Below are 18,543 nucleotides of genomic sequence, written 5' to 3'. Positions count from 1 at the left end.
TGCTTAATCCACAAAGATGGATACGGTCTTCCCGTTCCAAATGAGGCAAAAGGACCACCAAAATCATGTATTATAGTCTCATATCTTCTCGTCTTATATCTCACACCACAAGACAAAGTGAACATGTGATCTAATTGGCCCAAATGGACCACCCCGTTAGTCCGTATCCCTTTCCTTTATATATGCTCATCATTTTTTGGAAGCTTTATATACGGTTTGGGACAAGTCCCAATGATGAATTACGGTGCCCGGTACTCACCGTTCTTCCTGGAATACAACCAAAGCAACCCAATCCCCACACGACTCGGCAATGTCTGGATGATCGACAACGACTCGAAAGAGCATTCGGAACATACATTACGTAACCCCTCGAGATTTTTGGACGGCCGAGTGGATGCATTTTAAATGAGAAGCCGCGAGGGATGCACTGAGAGAGCTAAATAACACTTCCTGCCAATTCCAACATCCTCTCCTGCTCTGCCTTTCCAAGACAAGAACTGGAGTCCATCAGAAGTAAGGTATCATATCAGGAGAATCCCTTGGATACATTCGGAGACCGATAATGTGAGAGGAAGGATTCGCACCTCGGAGCTGCCATGACCAGCATTATATATTCGAATGCAGGCGGCATAGGAGAGATTATCGGACTTCGCCGAGATGAGTTTGCAAAGGAAGTCCGCCAGGTTTGTCGAACGGAAACAGTGCGAGGAGTTGGGCGAGCAAGAAAAGTCAGATTCAGGCAGGCTCTCTCCTTCAACCCTGGCAGTGGAGTCAAGAGTCTTCGAGCCGTAGCACCGGACAAGTTCACCACAGAACTAGAGGCGAGTAATAATCCTACAATCTGACATGGCTTTTTCTAGCTTTCTCAGACATTGGAAAAGGGATAAATATTGAAGCAGGAAAATTTCCTGGAACTATCAAATGGTGTTATTCACTACCAGCATTAGTGCATTCGTTCGAATTGAACTGCTCGATTGTTGATTATGCAATGTTAAATCTTGCCCTTTGCTCAGGCTATGAAGGCTGCAACCTCACCCGGCACTTACAATGACAAGATGCTAGCCAACTATGTGCCTGTCTACGTCATGCTTCCGGTAAGTCGACTGCAATTGCTGCGACGACTCAACTCCCGAATGAGTTCTAGGAAGGAAATCTCCGTATAAAATTTGCAAGGACAAGCAATCTAGGAATTACCTGTAACCGGTGGTTTAGTGTGTTGAGCCCGTGACATTCACTGTCCACAGAATGACACAGTTTCTTCTGGTGCCAGTTAGATGTGATCACAAACAATAATGTCCTCAACAACCAAGCCAAGCTCGAGGGGCAGCTCCAGAAGCTTCGAGCAGCAGGTGTGGATGGGGTGATGGTGGACGTATGGTGGGGGATCGTGGAGTCTGCTGGGCCCCAGAAATACGATTGGAGTGCTTACAGGAGCTTGTTCCAGTTGGTCCAGAAGTGCGGCCTGAAGATACAGGCTATTATGTCTTTCCATCAATGCGGCGGGAATGTCGGGGATGCCGTGAACATCCCACTTCCTCAGTGGATCCTCCAGATTGGAGAGGACGACCCCGATATCTTTTACACTGATAGGGCGGGCACGAGGAATAGGGAGTGCCTCACGATTGGTGTGGATAATCAGCCTTTGTTTAAGGGCCGAACTGCAGTAAAGGTTAGCCGTTTACCTCCAGATAGTTGGAAACCTGAAGTCTAAATTACTAGCACCATATATTCGAAAAATAATAAAATTGTCCCGACTCGAGAAGGATCAAAGACACATAATTCTATGATTGCAGATGTATGCAGATTATATGAATAGCTTCAGAGAGAACATGTCCGACTTTCTAGCAGCAGGACTCATAGTGGACATCGAAGTAGGACTTGGCCCTGCAGGAGAGCTGAGGTACCCGTCTTACCCGGCAAACCAAGGATGGGTTTTCCCCGGAATCGGGGAATTTCAGGTACAATGTCAATGTATAATACCATCTGTCGGCACTCAGCACTGTGCAATACGCAATTCAAATTTCATCATCAGATTGCTATAACTTCTTCAAATTCTCACATCACAGAATGAAATTGCAGTGCTATGACAAATATCTCAAAGCTGATTTCAAAGAGGCCGCAACAAAAGCCAGCCACCCTGAATGGGAGCTGCCTGACCATGCTGGAGATTACAACGGTACCCCTGAGTCGACGAAATTTTTCATGCCAAATGGTACTTACCTTAGTAAGAAGGGCAAGTTCTTCCTGACTTGGTACTCGAACAAGCTGCTTAGCCATGGTGATCAGATTCTCGACGAAGCCAATCGGATTTTCCTTGGCTGCAGAGTCAGGTTAGCTGCTAAGGTCAGTTTTCTGGACATTCAACCATGTGACACTTACTTAGCAAAAAAAAAAAAAAAAAACCATGTGACACTTACATTAGCATCGTTTGCCTCTGGAGGAGAGTTTCAGTTTTCAATTCCGTGTACGAAATGTGTTCAAATCTGTGCTTATTGTTGGCTGCTAAAGCTGATTTTTCTGTCATTTCTCGAAACATAAATTTTCTGAAGTCCATCCGACTAAGCATCAACAAACAAGCAATAAAATGTCATTAGAAAGGCATGCCAATGAATTGCATTTCTTAGCAAAATGCAGGTTGCGGGCATTCACTGGTGGTGTAAGGACGACAGTCATGCGGCGGAGCTTACTTCAGGATTCTACAACCTAGGAGATCGAGATGGTTACAGACCGATCGCTAGGATGTTATCGAGGCATTATGCTATATTCAATTTCACGTGCCTCGAGATGAGAGACTCCGAGCAAAGTGCTGCAGCAAAAAGTGGACCGCAAGAGCTTGTGCAGCAGGTAAAGTCCGATATATTTGTCATCTATATCACAAATTTCACATGGTAGCACAGCTCGTGAAAAGTCTCAGCGGTTTCACGCAGGTTTTGAGTGGAGGGTGGAGAGAGAATATCGAGGTGGCGGGAGAGAATGCGTTACCAAGATACGATCGGACAGCTTACAATCAAATCCTTCTAAACGCCAGGCCTAATGGGGTCAACAAAAACGGACAACCTAAGCTCAAAATGTACGGAGCCACATACCTCCGGTTATCGGACGATCTAATGGATACCGAGAATTTCAGAATATTCAAAACATTTGTGAAGAAGATGCACGCTGATCAGGTAACTCGCACACGATCAGACCCGTGCTGGCATTGCATCTAAGCACTCACAATAACAGGATGATATGTATAACCGATTTGTCATCCCATTTACAGGACTACTGTTCGGATCCGAGAAAGTACGGGCAGGAAATAGGCCCGTTGGAGAGGTCAAAGCCACAGATTCCGATTGAGGAGCTCATGGAAGCGACTAAACCGATGAAGCCGTTCCCATGGGATGAAAAGACTGATATGAGCATCGGCGGTGCACTTGCTAATTTCTTAGACAAATTGATAGCACAGATTACTTCTGTTTTCAAGTAAGAAGAAGGACAGCTCCAAAATATTGCAATTCTTAGCTTCTGCCATGAACCGAAGAAGATCATATTCATAGATCTCCCTCCTTTGAATATATTCTAAAGAAAATGGAAGAAAAGCAACAGCATAAAAGAAAAAAAAATGGAGATGCGGGGTATCGATCCCCGTACCTCTCGCATGCTAAGCGAGCGCTCTACCATCTGAGCTACATCCCCTTCACGCCGACTTTTACAAAATGTTCATCACTACGCAAAATGTTCTCCTCAAATTCTATTCATATTGTAAATTTGTCTATGTCGTCGATACACTAATGAGGATTGAGTCTTAACAAAAAGATTAGATTCTAATATGCCAAAATTAGCATCGTGGGAGAAGGAAATCGTGCATCGACTTCTTTCCCTTCATATTTCTATATCAACAACATGTTTGATGTTTCATTATACCCATCAAATAGTAAATTTGAATTGACATATCTTAACTGCTTTGAAAGTTATGCGACATCGATTCGAGAAGTCCATATTTATCCAAGGATTAATGGAGCTTATGAATGATGGGAGAAGGTCATATGTATTTTTTGGCTGGCGAAAGGTCATCATATATGTTTAGTCCTCAATCTATGGAGTTTTTTCATCTTCATTTGAACTGGAAACCTTCACTAATAGTGTCACTTTTCTGTCAATTTCTTAACTTTCCCATTCAAAAACTATTTTAACTAAAATTATATTTAAAGAAAAAAACTCCAGAAGATCAAACCAGGAAAGGGAGGGGCGGTGACTTGGTGTGGCCTCGATGACGCCAACCACCGGCTTGTCGAGAGACCACCTCTGCCATAGCGAGGTCGCTAGCATCAACTAATTAGGTGGTGGCCACCGGTGAGACCCCATAACCTCCCTTCCCCCTTCTCTGTTCAATTCCTCATCTAAAAAAAAAAGAGTTATTTTTATTTTGAAAAATCTTTTTTCGTGAATCAAAGTTCTTTTTTTTTTTACGAAAAATGTAACAGAACTGGTCATTAGGATAAAATGATTTAGGATAAAAAATGAAAAAAATATCAAAATTTGAGGATTAAAATCGACATTTTCTCATGAAAGAATCATACGCAAAAGAGATCAAATAATGCCCGATAATACTTTGTTTTAACTCTTAGATAGATTCTAGGATGGAACGTTAATTTATGTTCCATGATGGAGTCCTAATATTAAAGATAACATTTTTCATCCATAAAACTTTTAATTTCATCACAAAACCATCGGGCCACATATAAAATCAAATAAATTTGGTGGGCTGCTTACATGTCAAATTACTGGTCTGGTAGTCCTGTCGAGTATATGAGAAAATTTTTCAGACTATCTGGGGTGCTTTAATGGTCACTCTTGAGACTGGTCTTCCTCCCCAGCACCGACCCTTCTCTCAGCTTCACCACAGCTCGGATCTCTGTCCACGGAGAGAGAGGGGGCCAGATAGGAGCAGTCATTCCGCTTTTTTTTTTTCATCTTTTAAAATTTTCCGAAATTTAATCTCGTAAATCGGGTCAATAAATCGGTTTATTAGGTTGATTTAGTCTTGAGTGACGTGCCATACCGTAATCGGTACATGTGTTAGGATGAATGTGGATGTGGCAATCGTGGGTGATGTGGCAATGATGGGTGACGTGACAGAATGTGACTGCTATATGTGACGAGAAGATTCAAAAACAGTAATATAATATTATCGGTCAAAATTGTTAAAGAAAATTTAAACTACTAGAAATACTGGAAGGAAAATATGTAAATAATAGACGGATGAAATTAAAAGTTGGTAAAGTTCAATGGCTGAAATTAATATTCGATCATGAAACACAAGTTAGTATTTCCTCCTAGAATCACCCTAACTTACTACTTCAAGAGAGAACATGTTATAATAAATAAATAAAGACTCGCAATTAATATATCAAATATATCTCATTATTTAAATTGAAACGAAACAGCCTAAAATTTCGCTTCTATGATATCAATTTTACCTATTTTTTCTTTATAATCGATTCGATATGTAGCCATTCTTCAAGTGTCCAAGTTATCTGTATAATACTAAGAAATTTAGAGTTTCTTGAGAAATGGAAAGTTTTTATTATACGAAATGTTTTAAAATAACTTACTTATGCATGTAACTAGTTCTTTCAATACATACTTTCGATCTTTTTCGATGCACACATGCTCAGTCATCAACATTTCCATCCTTCTCATGCATACTCATATTGACAACTCTCTCTCATTGTCTTGCATCTGTATTGAGTATAATCATATCCTCTTAGTCATCCTTTGCAATTTTTCTTTTTAAAATTAATTATTTTCTCAATAACACACATCTCACCTATTGTTCTTTTCGTCATATGCTTTTCACGACACCCAACTTCCAAATGAATCTTTTGAATGATACGTATGGATCCACTAATCATCTCGACCTCTGACGATATTATCGTTAAGATTTAAATCTTCTAAAGATCTTTTCATAGATCCATCTAGAAAGTGGATAAGTTACTCAACAACTTTTTTTTTTTATTGGATGCGGTGATGAACTATTTATCATAGTCTAAAAATAACAGAAAATAGTTTCACATTTTCTATATATTAATGCAATCTTGAAAAAAAAAAACCAGAATCCCATATAAGCAAAGATATAAAAAGTACAGAACTGTTTTTTCACAACAATTCAAATGTTAAGATAAATTCTAATTTATTATAACGATCGGGTCTTTTTACGCGATTATCCCCATAAATATTCAAATTATTCAAATAAGAAGAACAAATAAACTATGATAAAATGGATAAATACTAAATAGGCTTGAGTAAATAGTAATCGCAATTATATGGGCGGCATGAAAGAAAAAAAAAAGAAAAAAAAAAGGGAAAATGCTGAAAAAGACAAAAGATAGATTATGGGTGTCCTCTCCCCTTCTTTCCCTCCACGTTGTTCCCGTCACGTCTCCCTCCTCAGGCATCCTTCCTTCTCTTGCTCTGTTTCCATCCGATAATCAAGGAAACAAAAACAAACAAATCAAAACAAATTTCTTAGGATAATAAAAACATTTTTCTTGATCTTCCCCGTTTCTCTTGATTTTTCGGAAAAAAAAAGGGAAAGAAAAATCCCATCTTTTGCACATGTTCATGTCGTTTCAATCCCATTGTTTTGCATGAAAATTATCGATTGACGGCCCGTTCAGCTGCCCTTTTCATTCTTTCATTGCGGCCATTGGTGGGCTGAGTTATCGGGGACCCTTGTTGATCATCGGCAGAAGAACAGATCGAGAAAAATAAATAAATAATAAGGGAATTTCCATTTTTGTTATTTTTTGTGGAAATTCCTGAGACAGGGCCGCCATTGTTGTTTGTGTGTGTTCATGTTCGAGGATAGGAAGTGTTTGGGTTTTCCGATGAAATGAGAAGTAAACAGAGGGAATGGGGATGCAATGATCTGAGAATAAGTGATGGAGATGACGAGAGGCGGCAATGGTATGGTTCTCGTGTTTGCTCTGCTCTGCGTGCTGGCCTCCAGAAGCTCTGAGGGCCGACCACGGCCAATCCACCGGCTCTCCCGCCATGGAGGCATTGTTTTGCCACCTTCGTTCATGGACCAACACATGGTAAGAGACATTATTTTTCATGTTCATGTGTCGTCCTCATCGGGTTATTCCCGTTCTTTTTTGTTGGATCGCTTGAAAACTCTCCTGGTATATGAAAGACTTGGACATGTTTCTATAGTTTTTGAAGGCTTCCTAACATTTGAGGAAGATTCCGATATAAGTCGTGCGTAATTCCGATATCATGAACTGTTTGATCGAACGATCAAAGAAGTTGTTATTTGTTAGGCATTTTGCCAGAGTTTTGATGCGATTCTTCAACAACAGATAGAGCAAGCATGGATTTACTGCAAGAATGAACTAACGGACAGGGCAGAAGGTATCAAAGATTTTGACCCTTGTTCACTGCAGGAACTTGTAGATGCCCTGAAATCGGTGATAATCTCGAAAGTGAATATTGAAGAAGCCGTGGATACTCTGCCTCCCTCAATGAAACAGTCCGTCCTGGAATGCTTGCGAGAGGCAAATCCTCAATTCCGTGTCTCGTCGTCTGAGGATGTCATCTCGAAAGACTGGTTCCTCAAGTGTGTAGCTTTTCCCCGGTCATCCTGGATTAACATTCCGATGAGAAGAAGCCTAGAAGAGGACCTTCCAAATCCTCTGAGAGACTCTCCAAGAACTCCTCCGTCTCAGAGCCGCAGGACTAGCCGGAGCCCTGCCCCGGCTCCGTCTCCGCCCCAAAAGTCTGGGGCCCCACCGAAACATGCTCCTGCTTCCACTCCCTCTAGGCATATTGCTCCATCTCCTCCCCCCGATTCTTCAGCCTTGCCACCTGACCTGCCCGAGATCATCGAGGCGCCTTACATGCCCACAAAGAACACCCATCCTCCTCCTCCACCGCACCTCCCGGCTAAGAAGATAGAAGAGGACGATGATAACTGGATAAAATTAGTTGTTGCTGTTGCTGTAACTGCTGCGGCGTCATTTCTTCTCGTCGCATTTATCTTCTTGTGCTGTCTCCGGAGAAAAAAGAAAGTTCGGGATGCTCACAAGGACGATAGCCCTCTCCTAAATTTGAGCTCGAGTGATTACTCTGCCAGTAAGATATAAACCGCAATCATACTATTGGATTCACAAGTCTTTCTAGCAGAAATCTTCTGATAAGTTGAGGACATTCGTTCCCCTTTCAGGTTCTTCACAGAAATCACTTAGTATCGGAAACTCGAGCAATAAAGACTTCAGCACAAGTGGAAAGAATCCTTCCTCCGTCAACCACTTGCCAACAGTGTCTGAAAATCACAGCCTAACAGTGCCTGCGGCATTAGCAGAGACAAACGCATCAGTTGGGGTTCCCCCTCCGTCGCCAGGTAAGGCGGCCCCACCACCCCCACGGCCGCCACCGCCACCTCCTCCTAAGCCCCGTCCCCCGCCACCACCAAAGATTGCCCGCCCACCGCCTGCTCCACCGGCCAAGCCATCTCATAGCCGAGGAAATAGTTCAATGAGCGACGGAGATGAAAGCAATGGAGACCCTGAAGCTCGAAAAGCGAAACTGAAGCCATTCTTCTGGGACAAGGTCATGACAAGCCCCGATCACGAGATGGTGTGGCATGACATTAAAGCCGGGTCCTTCCAGTAAGGCTAAGACAATCTAGACCCGCCTCAGTATACATGTTCTTCATTTGCCAATCACGTGCCGATATAATAAAACACTTGTACAGGTTCAATGAGGAGATGATGGAGTCATTATTCGGTTATGCAGCAGACAAGAACAAAGGCGACCGCAAAAAAGATTGTTCATCTATGGACAATGCTGTGCAATACATTCAAATTATTGACACCAAAAAGGCACAAAATCTCTCCATCCTTCTCAGAGCACTGAATGTGACGATAGAAGAAGTATGCGATGCCCTTCAAGAAGGTCTCACTCTCTCTACCTCACCTTCTCCCTCGCATGCTCACCGTTCAACAGTTTTCCGACACAGAGAAGAATTAATCATTCATTTACCTCAAACTCTTCTACAGGTACGAAGCTACCCTTGGAGCTTGTGCAGACACTTCTGAAGATGGCTCCGACAACTCAGGAGGAACTGAAGCTCAGACTATACAGCGGCGATCTCTCTCGGCTGGGACCTGCAGAGAGATTCCTGAAGGTCCTAGTCGACATCCCCTTCGCATTCAAACGGCTTGAAGCTTTGCAGTTCATGAGCATTGCTGAGGAGGAAGTGTCTACCGTCAAGGAATCCCTCGAAACTCTAGAGGTGAGATCTGTTTGTCACATGCAGTTTGCACTGCACTTCCCAAGACAAATGATATAATGTTTCATGGAGTCCAATTGACAACATGCTCTTCTCGTTTCCTTGGTTTCCCAAGCCGAGAAAACCGGAAGAATGGAAAAATCTTCCGCAGCACTCTTCTATTTGCTTTTGGTATTATATGCGTATATTTCTATCCTTGTTAGTTCCAATTCAATTCTTCTGTGCAGGTTGCTTGCGGTAAGCTCAAGAACAGCAGGCTGTTCCTTAAGCTTTTAGAAGCAGTACTCAAGACCGGTAACCGGATGAATGATGGGACATACCGAGGAGGGGCCCAGGCATTCAGACTCGACACACTGCTAAAACTGTCTGATGTAAGAGGTACAGACGGGAAAACAACACTCTTGCACTTCGTCGTACAGGAAATCATCCGCTCTGAGGGAATACGAGCTGTCCGCACAGCGAGAGAGAGCCAGAGCACCTCAAGCATGAAGTCTGATGATTCTGCGCTAGAGGATTCGAACAACGAGTCAGCCGAACATCTCCGCACCCTTGGGCTCCAGGTTGTTTCAGGGCTGAGCACCGAGCTCGCAGACGTGAAGAAGGCTGCAATAATTGATGCTGATAGCTTATCAGGGTCCGTGGCGAAGCTAGATAACTCACTGGTGAAGGCCCGTGAGTTCCTCAACACGGAGATGAAGAGTATGGAGGAGGACAGCAAGTTCTCAAAAGCACTGTCGGGCTTCGTGGAACAAATGGAAGCAGAAGTTGCAAGGATCTCAGCGGAGGAGAAGAGGATCACAGCTCTGGTTGAGAGCACGGCAGATTATTTCCATGGAAATGCCGGGAAATCGGAAGGTCTAAGGCTCTTTGTGATTGTACGGGATTTTTTGCTCATGTTAGATAAGGCGTGCAGGGAGGTTAGGGACTCGGGGATGCACTTGAGCAAGTCATCAAAGAAGGAGACATCAGCAGCCCTGACAGAGTCTCCCTCAAGAGATAACACTCGCCCGTCGCCTATTGATATGCGCCAGCGGCTCTTCCCAGCGATTGCGGAACGTCAGATGTACAATTCGAGCTCCTCCGATGATGACAGCGACGCTGAAGATACATAGTTTCCTTCAAGAGAATCCCGAGTTGAAAGGAAGGCTTCGCTTTATTATTGGAAAGATGGAGCCTACAGCAAGCAGGGAAATCCATATTTTTCCCAATTGGATTCTCCTGTGGGGCTCGGCTTTGCCGAGAAAAGCAAGGGTTGCACAATTCTTTGAATGTTGTAACAGGAGAATTAGGGAAATCTATGTTTGTATCATACTTTTAAACCCATAAGATAACTCTGTTGAATAGACTGACCAAAGAAATTATAACTTGAAACTGTCCTGCAGCAGAAGTAACTGCAAATGTTTATCTATTCTCCTGGTTGTTCCTCTGAGGCTCCTTGGATGTGTTTCCAGAACACAAGTATAGGAATAGGATTTTTGGATTAACCTGCACAAAAGGCACTTTTTGATAAACTCCACAGGACCTGTCTTAATTCCTTATTCGTCATACTCAAATCATCTCCACTTCTAAACTCTTCGATGTTTCCATCTACTTCTATGACGCTCTTTCCCATCTCCTTGTCCATTTTTATATCCTTTAAAAATTTCCTTATCCGCCTAGATTCTTCCCAAAAACCAGCATCAGCATATATGTTAGACAGAAGAACATAGGTCCCACAGTCATCGGCTCCAAGCTCTTTCAGCTTCTTGACTGCTACTTCTGCTTGGCCTGGATCTTGATGGGTCCAACACGCCAAGAGAAAAGACCCCCAAAGAGCAGAATTGGGCTTCATTGGCATGGCCTCTATAACTTCTCGGGCCTGATCCAATCGACCTGCGCGACCCAGGAGATCCACCAGACAACCGTAGTGTTCAAGTTTCGGCTCAACTCTGTGTGCTCTCCTCATCTCATCAAAGATGTGTAAACCTTCACTGACCAATCCCGAGTGGCTGCATGCTGTGAGAGCTCCAAGAAAAGTCATGTCATCCCCTTGAATTCCCCCAGAAACCATCTCGAACAAATACTTCAAGGCTGCCTCTCCATAACCATTTATCCCGAACCCAAGTATCATCACGCTATAGGAAACAGCATTTCTTTCAGTCATGCTATCAAACACCCAACGAGCCTCGTCAAGGGCTCCGCATTTCATGTACATATCCAATAGTGCTGTCTGAACTACTATGTCCATATCTATTCTTTTCTTCTTTATATACATGTGCATCCATCGGCCTTGAAGAAGTGCTCCCAACTGGGCACAGGCCGAGAGTGCTCCGACCACTGAGACCTTATCAAGCTCTACATCATCTTCACGAAGCATTAGCCTGAAGAGTTTTAGGGCTTCTTGCGGCTCCCCATGAGAAGCGTATCCCTGTATCATTATGCTCCAAGAAATCACATTTTTCTTAGGCATCAGATCAAACAGATCACGAGCAGCTACCAATTCTCCCACCTTCATGTACCCCGTGATCATGGAATTCCAAGAGACCGAATCTCTGACAGGCATTTCATCAAAGAGAACACGAGCTCTGACAACATCGCCGTTTTTCTAACAGGAGCCCATGAAAACGATCTTGTTATTGAGATGATCATTGCCAACTAATCTAGAAATTCAATATTGTCATACAAAAAGGATATAATTGCAAACTCGGCACTCTCCTCACATGCGCGCGAAAAATAATGATGAATCCCCAAATGTGAAATTATTAATACGAATTGATTTAACAGCTTAATCTTTGCAGATAAGTTGGCAAGAGGTAACTTACATAAATCGCTGACTATAATAGCTAGGAATGCAGACAGAATATAATCAACAAAGTCGACTTGGTAATGCAAACTACAGACCTTACCATATCCATCAATCATTATGGACCAAGAAACCACATCTCTCTGCGGCATTGCATCGAACACCATCTGGGCCACCAGCATCTCTCCAGAGCTCACATAACCTCCCAATATCAGATTCCAGGAAACCAAATCCTTTGATTCGAGCCCATCGAACGCCTTCTTAGCACAAACCATTTCAACACATTTCCCATACATACCGATCAACCCGTTCACCACGAAGACATCGCACCCGTGTCCGCCCTTGACCACCTCTCCATGGACCTGCCTCCCCTCCACCAAGCCCATCATCAACCCACAGGCCTTGAGCACAAAAGGGTAGGTGTAGTTGTCCCCCAGAAGGCCAGTCCTCCTCAAGTCCAAGTAACAGGCCAAGGCCCCCCGCGGGTTCGACTTGTTCGCGTGGGCTCTGATCAGGGAGTTGTACTGGAAGATGTTGGGTTCATTGACGCGGGAAGGTGTTTTTGATCTCTGAAGGAGAGAGACTAAAGGGTTCTTGAGGTGGGATTTGGAAGCAGAGTGGACCATTACTGTTGGTGAAGGTAAGAACGGCGGTTCTTTGCGAGTTTCAGTTCAAGGATGAACCCTTGAGGAAGAAGAAGGGGGGAAAAGCCGTTACCTTTGGCGCTTTTGTGAAAGGAATTAGAGCCCGAGATGAGTAGTAAGTAACCAATCTCTTTGGGCCGGGCTCTCTGTATCGGGTATTCGGGTTGACGAGCGCTTCGTGTTCGTGATCGTAAAATAGCGCATACATCGACCGGATCCGAGATTATTTAGTACGTGCTTTGGTACGGTAATTCCAAATCAAAGAGGTATACAAATTCTCGCCGCTCAAAACTTGGTTGGGCAATGATCACAGATTAAGAAGTAATATTGGGGTTCCTAGTTAGGAACGACTTCTATAGCACCATTAGACAAGGTAATTTTGACGCTATACATACGGGATGATATTTACCATAAGGTCCTTCGATTTTCCGACTGAGGGTGCTCTAGTTGTTCCAATGATGTAGGCAAAGAGCATAAACACAACCAGTTTCAACTCATATTATGAATAACCGGGGGTAATATCGATTACTTGAGTCGTTCATAAATCTAAATCTTTTAACTCCATGTTATAACCATAATATGATGCGAAAGTGCTTTCTTCATGATAATCTGTCTCAATACGCGTGCTCCATTATTTGATTGACCTGCTCATTCGCCATTAGCTACCACGTTGTAATTCCATGTCTAGGTCATAAGCGGAAAGAGCCAGATAGTCCTAGGCAAAATGGATAGGATCCTTAACAAGCAAGTCCATAGGAGGATGATGCTAAAAAGAGAAAATAAAATGAGGTCGATAGTTACATGACATGACCACCTTCTTTTCTTTTAGCTAAAGAAAAGATCTTTATAATAAAATTGTAATTAATTCCCTCCAATGGAAAAATGACATTATAATCACAAAAACAGTCATACATAGAGACTTAGAACAGTCATCAGCCCATCAAACTCAACTTGAAATTTTTTTTTTTAAAAAAAAAAAGGTTAATAGGTTTTCTTTTTAACAAAAAAGGAAAGGAAAGGAAAGTGAGTGAGCGTGCAATCATCATCATCAGATATAAGTAACTAGTTTAGGAGGGGCTGCCGGCAGTGGCGGAGATGTAGTAAGCAACCGAGAAGAGGCCGTGAACGAAGCACAGTATCCCCCCGATCGATAGGAAGTGATGGTGTGTGATCCCGCAGGATGCCCTCGACTTGTGGTTTGCGAGCGTCCCGATCACCAGCATCGACAATCCCACCGCCAATATGATCCTGAATCGAAAATCCCATATTAAACTGAGCTAGCTCATACCAATACTCATAGTTTACTTCTATTTTTAAAGCTGGACTTAACTGTATGGTGGGCATTCATTAATTAAGCCAGTGGCTTTCGGTCATGCATGATGTTGGAGAAAATTGGACACGGAACGAACTGGCCGGACCGGCTAGAAACACCCTGGTCATGCTAGTTTTGCAAGTGAACCAGCGTAAAAATTACTTTGAATTATTGCCTTTCGTAAACCTTTTTGTACCCGCAGTTCCGCCGATTCGATATTCAGTCCTGTTCTGGAATCTATGACTTTACGTGACTATACAATTGCAGATTTGATAACCGAGGAACGTAATCCGTACCAGGTGAAGAAGAGGCAGGCGATGGTGAGCTGCCTGTTCGGGGGAGCCTTCTGGAGCTCGTCCTGGGAGCATACGCAGTCGCACCCGCCGACCAGATTAGCCAGGACATGGGCTATCACAAGAAGGCCGGCCGCGCCGACCCCGAGCTTGAAGGCGTCCTGGCTGGGCTCTTTACACTCGAATATCCAAACCCTCAAGTGCTTCACCTGTTCTCATTACCATTTCCCAGAAAAAAAAAATAAAAAAATTACAATCACGAAACACGTAACATAATAAAAACTCTAGCCAGTCGATATGAAACTAAATGTATTCATCGCACTTGACATGACAAGCCGCGCGAGCGGTTTGGTTACCTTGTTCTGTTCGACTTCTGCTTCGAGGCCGAGGATGCCCGCGCCGACGTCGAGGGCTATGATCACAATACACAAAAAGATCCCCACTGCCTTCGCCATATTTCTCAGAACTCACAGATCACTCACTTCTGTCTCTTGTTCCCTCAAGAAAACTTTAGTGTGTGTGAAGAGAAGCAAAATCTGAGCAAGAGGGTTTTGGGGTTTAAATAGTGAAAAAGCCATAGGTAGGGAGTTTTCCATTAACATATATGATTTATTATCGTATTATATTAACATGACAAAAGTGGGGAAGGCAAAAGCGTCTTTTGTCCATAAACAGTGCTTTGCTTTGTTCTGTTTTACTTTTCCTCCTCATAAACTTTTTCAATTTTTTCTTCCGTTCTTATCTGTGTGATTCCATTGACAGAGGAGGAAGCAAAGCACAGAACAGCTCATAAAGGAGGTGGCTGCCCCACCAACGGTGATACAGTAGTTAAATTTCAAGCGCTCCACTTGAACATCACGAGTTCAAACCTCACTGAGAATATAGAGCTCGCTACTATGTAGGTTTATTATGGGATAATAGTGATCGGCTCATAATGTTTTATCCAGTGAGCCTTGAATTTAATCCACTAATATGGTGGTGGGGCTGCGGTAATTAAGTTGGACTAAAGTCTCAACGAGTTATGACGAAATGAACATTTCGTAGTGATTAGGTTTCCTTAGTTAAAATAGCCATAACAAATTAATAACCCGACCTAACCTTTTATTAAAAAAAAAAAAGAGAGAGAGGAGGTGACTGCCCCTGGATGCATCTCATAGATTCTCTGTAGTAGTGGCCACATCAAAGACGCAGCGGCATGCAGTAGATCAGGCTTCGACTCTCGCCAGCCGACATCATAATTTATCGTCCTTCTTCTTTATAGTGAAAATTATTAGCATATCGAAGATGGGCATTAAGATTATGACATTGTCGGGACATTTTGATTTCATCGGTATGTGTTTCTTTGGGAGGTTAATAATAATCAATTTGTTTGCTTTCTCGGGCCCTTCCCCTGCCCCTGGACTTATCTTGTTGACCATATGACAACGTTGTTATATGTCTCTATTTTGGAGATCCGCAATCCTAATAGATTGAGCTAATCGGGGACCTCTTTTCTCTGTTTTGATGCTTCACTTTATATATAAAGTGATTTCCAATCGATAGATTACCGACCCAAATTACATAAACTCGATATGGAACATGTGCAGTTTAACGTCCACAAATTAGACCTATGGAATATTTGGGATGTATCAACTTAAGATGGTGGATTTTACCTGCCCCACTCTAGTAGTGAAAGTTGGACGGAATCTTGGGGTATGATCAGATTGGATCTCGCCCAAACAAATCAAAGGATTAATTCATGGAAAAATTATATTTGATAAAAAAAAAAATGAAAAAGAGCAAAACCGCGTGGTCAGATAAGTGGGCCCGCAGCTGTGGATTTGTAGGTCTGAAAGAGCCCAAAACATGCTATGCCATGATCTAAAATGTCAAAACTTGACCCGTCGGCGTCTCTGGGTCCTCGTAAAATGTGAAATTTTGGAGGAAGCTATCTGTCAAGTGTCAAGACAAGACAATTGAGTGAAATGAACCGCTGCGTTTAGAAAGAACGCACAATTCACGGTCCATGTTACGGTCTATCTCAAGTTCGAATCCGCCAAGTGTGGTAGATAATGTCCCTCGAACACGTAATATATTTGATGCGAAGGAAACTGAAGGTCGGTCCAAGTCCGAGCTTTGAGTACATATTCCGGTTCATGCACACTATGAACTGTGCCAGCATAACCGAACGCAACGCTTGAGCCCGACGGTATTCGGCTGCCTAACTAAACGGTGATAAAAACCAACTCTGAGTTTTCAACAAGTTGTTATTATTAGGAGAATTATGTACCTAACAGAGTCCACAAGTAAGTATGTGGAAGGCCCAGTTAAAGAGCTGAGCCCATTTAAATGAGCCTACGAGAGAAAGCCCAATAATGCTTCTAAGGCCCAATAATAAAATGGGGGCCCAAATATGAAGACTTGCTGACGCCTGCGGAATCGTCTTCCTCAATCAAATATCAATCCTCATTCCTCCCTCACTACATCGTTGCAGAGCGGACGAACTATTTTCAGGCAGAAGCAGAATGCCAAACGCAGAACGAAACGGGAATCGTAAAAAAGTTGTCGGGTCATTGATTCAAAGTCGTTCACAAAGCCAAGTTCTCTCTTCCCTTCCAAACAAAATGACTGAGAGTTTTGCTTCTTCTAATTGCAGCAGACTGATCAATGATGTTCTTTCCAAACATCTTTTAACTATGAAAAAAAAAAGAAGACAAGAAAATCATATGCATGAGATCCCGTGTTTTGGTCTTCCTAATTAGCTAGCTAGACTGACTGGTGGTGTTTGTCTGTAGATCATTCATGGGGGTGGGGTCAGTAGAAGTTCGAAACCGACGAGGAATAAGCATCGAACATCACGGATGCCATCACCATCGTCATACTCTGCTCCTGCTGCTGCTGCTGCTGCTGCTGGTAGTGGTGGTGGGCCATTATCGCCGTCTCTGCCATCTCCAGCTGCTCCACGGAGACCACGCACTGGCCTCGGGAGTAGAGCACAGTCTGTTGCCGCTGGTTCAGCCCCAGCACCGACCTGCAGCCGTCTGACCCGATCATTGCTGCGTCGGCATATGAGTAGTTATCGGCTTGATGGGGCAGTGCAGGCTGTTGATAACAAGGAGGGGGAGGGGGAGGAGGAGGGCCATGATGGACGTGGGCGGGGATGGAGAGGAGAGCAGAGACGTGGGCCTGTAAGAAGCGGATGTACTTGTGGACCTCCTCCAGCAAGGTGGCGTTGTCCATTTTCCGGTTCGTCGTCGGCATTAGCTTCTTTAGGCACCTCATCTTCTCGCTGATATCACGGCGTCGCTGACGCTGCCTGACCAGGTCCCTCCTCGAGCCCGCACGCCTCCGCGATGCCGGAACGGGCGTCGGGCTGGTGTTGTTGGGGAGTTCATGCTGCCAAGGGATATGGCTTCCGGTGGCTGCCGAGAGAGAGTCCGAGGGCGGCTGAGCGGGCTGAAAGCAGTCGAGGTGGTGGAACAGTACCGGCGGGAACTGAAGCTCAGCGGTGACAGGCTCATCAAGGGGCTCATCGAGGGGCTCGGGTTTAGGAGTTTCGAGAACAAGGGTACTACTGCTGATAGGGAAGGAGCCCTCGTCGGTGGTTTTGCCGTGGCTCAAAGCTGGGCTGTACTGGTCACTAGGGACGAGAGGCGGTGGGAGGAGGGTGGAAGGGAGTTGGGGGCAGTTGTCGTCGCCGTCGGGGACGACCGGGTGGAGGTGGGGAATTTGTTGGAGGAGAAGGGATTGGAGGCTCACGCCGGCGAACATGGCGTCGAAGCGGGCTGCCACTTCGTCGGCGTCGGAGCCGTCGGCCGTCATCACGACTCTCCTGAAATGGAAGCAAACCAGTGAATGAGAGAGAGAGAGAGAGGGAGAGTGAAGAGTGAGGCGAATGCAACATATATCATCATGCTGAGTGAGTGGCGCACACACGCTCTCACAGGGCGTGTGGGTGTGAAGGGACACGTGGCGGGAGGGGGAGTAGGAGAGAGAAGGGAAGGCTACGCCCCTAGTGGGCCCGGTTCAGTGTTCGAGGACGATTGGGGTAGGGGCACTAGTCCTGTCCTGTGCTGTCACCATAAACGACAAATGATGTCTGTTACGGTGGACGGAATTTTACAGTCGCCGGGAGTAGGCCGGAATATTAAAAAAGGGAGACTGGGGCGGGGAGACGAATGAAGAAAGAATAGAGTGAATAAATCATATTTAAAAAAAAAAAGAAACGGACATGGGGGAGACAATGAGCCGCAGAA

At 44.1% G+C, this 18,543-nt stretch overlaps 5 protein-coding genes and 1 non-coding gene across 7 annotated transcripts; 2 read left to right on the top strand and 4 right to left on the bottom strand.

Annotated features, from left to right (window-relative positions):
* The first annotated feature begins 387 nt into the window (after positions 1-387).
* Positions 388-3,557, top strand: LOC116202491 (beta-amylase). 2 transcript variants are annotated; one of them, XM_031534065.1, is made up of 9 exons: positions 388-518; positions 625-821; positions 1,014-1,094; positions 1,271-1,669; positions 1,794-1,958; positions 2,080-2,343; positions 2,635-2,844; positions 2,928-3,167; positions 3,263-3,557. In XM_031534065.1, exons 3-9 carry the CDS (start codon positions 1,017-1,019, stop codon positions 3,467-3,469), a joined length of 1,563 nt encoding a protein of 520 aa, XP_031389925.1. In that variant the 5' UTR covers positions 388-518; positions 625-821; positions 1,014-1,016; the 3' UTR covers positions 3,470-3,557. The 2 variants fall into 2 exon arrangements, with proteins under 2 accessions (XP_031389925.1, XP_031389924.1); XM_031534064.1 differs by having other exon boundaries at positions 409-821.
* Positions 3,558-3,605: 48 nt separating this feature from the next.
* On the bottom strand, positions 3,606-3,678 carry TRNAA-AGC. Its single transcript has one exon. It is a non-coding gene; the product is annotated as a tRNA-Ala (tRNA).
* Positions 3,679-6,309: 2,631 nt separating this feature from the next.
* LOC116205263 (formin-like protein 3) lies at positions 6,310-10,682 on the top strand. The gene is made up of 6 exons (XM_031537799.1): positions 6,310-7,082; positions 7,431-8,118; positions 8,210-8,654; positions 8,741-8,940; positions 9,045-9,280; positions 9,505-10,682. The coding sequence occupies exons 1-6, from the start codon at positions 6,927-6,929 to the stop codon at positions 10,387-10,389; spliced, it is 2,610 nt and encodes an 869-aa protein (XP_031393659.1). The 5' UTR covers positions 6,310-6,926; the 3' UTR covers positions 10,390-10,682.
* Positions 10,466-12,946, bottom strand: LOC116205264 (pentatricopeptide repeat-containing protein At3g29230-like). The gene is made up of 2 exons (XM_031537800.1): positions 12,158-12,946; positions 10,466-11,861 (listed from the first exon to the last, which is right to left on the bottom strand). The coding sequence occupies exons 1-2, from the start codon at positions 12,683-12,685 to the stop codon at positions 10,758-10,760; spliced, it is 1,632 nt and encodes a 543-aa protein (XP_031393660.1). The 5' UTR covers positions 12,686-12,946; the 3' UTR covers positions 10,466-10,757.
* A 494-nt stretch (positions 12,947-13,440) lies between these two features.
* LOC116202746 lies at positions 13,441-14,902 on the bottom strand. Its single transcript, XM_031534353.1, has 3 exons — positions 14,665-14,902; positions 14,312-14,517; positions 13,441-13,951 (listed from the first exon to the last, which is right to left on the bottom strand). The coding sequence occupies exons 1-3, from the start codon at positions 14,761-14,763 to the stop codon at positions 13,771-13,773; spliced, it is 486 nt and encodes a 161-aa protein (XP_031390213.1). The 5' UTR covers positions 14,764-14,902; the 3' UTR covers positions 13,441-13,770.
* Positions 14,903-16,730: 1,828 nt separating this feature from the next.
* On the bottom strand, positions 16,731-18,448 carry LOC116205548. The gene has a single exon (XM_031538175.1). It carries the CDS (start codon positions 18,107-18,109, stop codon positions 17,102-17,104), a length of 1,008 nt encoding a protein of 335 aa, XP_031394035.1. The 5' UTR covers positions 18,110-18,448; the 3' UTR covers positions 16,731-17,101.
* Between the last annotated feature and the right edge of the window lie 95 nt (positions 18,449-18,543).

This window comes from Punica granatum, chromosome 4, assembly GCF_007655135.1.
Source record: "Punica granatum isolate Tunisia-2019 chromosome 4, ASM765513v2, whole genome shotgun sequence".
Lineage (NCBI taxonomy): Eukaryota > Viridiplantae > Streptophyta > Magnoliopsida > Myrtales > Lythraceae > Punica > Punica granatum.
The sequence above is the reverse complement of the archived record's forward strand: the minus strand, read 5'-3'. Positions and strand labels throughout refer to the sequence as shown.

Coding starts and splice junctions, on each gene's coding strand:
- LOC116202491 (XM_031534064.1), top strand. CDS start 597: ATGACCAGCATTATATATTCGAATGCAGGCGGCATAGGAGAGATTATC. Junction 1,095..1,270: donor CTGTCTACGTCATGCTTCCG/GTAAGTCGACTG, acceptor TTCTGGTGCCAG/TTAGATGTGATCACAAACAA. Junction 1,670..1,793: donor AGGGCCGAACTGCAGTAAAG/GTTAGCCGTTTA, acceptor CTATGATTGCAG/ATGTATGCAGATTATATGAA.
- LOC116205263 (XM_031537799.1), top strand. CDS start 6,927: ATGGAGATGACGAGAGGCGGCAATGGTATGGTTCTCGTGTTTGCTCTG. Junction 8,119..8,209: donor CTCGAGTGATTACTCTGCCA/GTAAGATATAAA, acceptor TTCCCCTTTCAG/GTTCTTCACAGAAATCACTT. Junction 8,655..8,740: donor ATTAAAGCCGGGTCCTTCCA/GTAAGGCTAAGA, acceptor ACACTTGTACAG/GTTCAATGAGGAGATGATGG.
- LOC116205264 (XM_031537800.1), bottom strand. CDS start 12,685: ATGGTCCACTCTGCTTCCAAATCCCACCTCAAGAACCCTTTAGTCTCT. Junction 11,862..12,157: donor TGATTGATGGATATGGTAAG/GTCTGTAGTTTG, acceptor GGCTCCTGTTAG/AAAAACGGCGATGTTGTCAG.
- LOC116202746 (XM_031534353.1), bottom strand. CDS start 14,763: ATGGCGAAGGCAGTGGGGATCTTTTTGTGTATTGTGATCATAGCCCTC. Junction 14,518..14,664: donor CAGAAGTCGAACAGAACAAG/GTAACCAAACCG, acceptor TAATGAGAACAG/GTGAAGCACTTGAGGGTTTG. Junction 13,952..14,311: donor GCCTGCCTCTTCTTCACCTG/GTACGGATTACG, acceptor TTTTCGATTCAG/GATCATATTGGCGGTGGGAT.
- LOC116205548 (XM_031538175.1), bottom strand. CDS start 18,109: ATGACGGCCGACGGCTCCGACGCCGACGAAGTGGCAGCCCGCTTCGAC.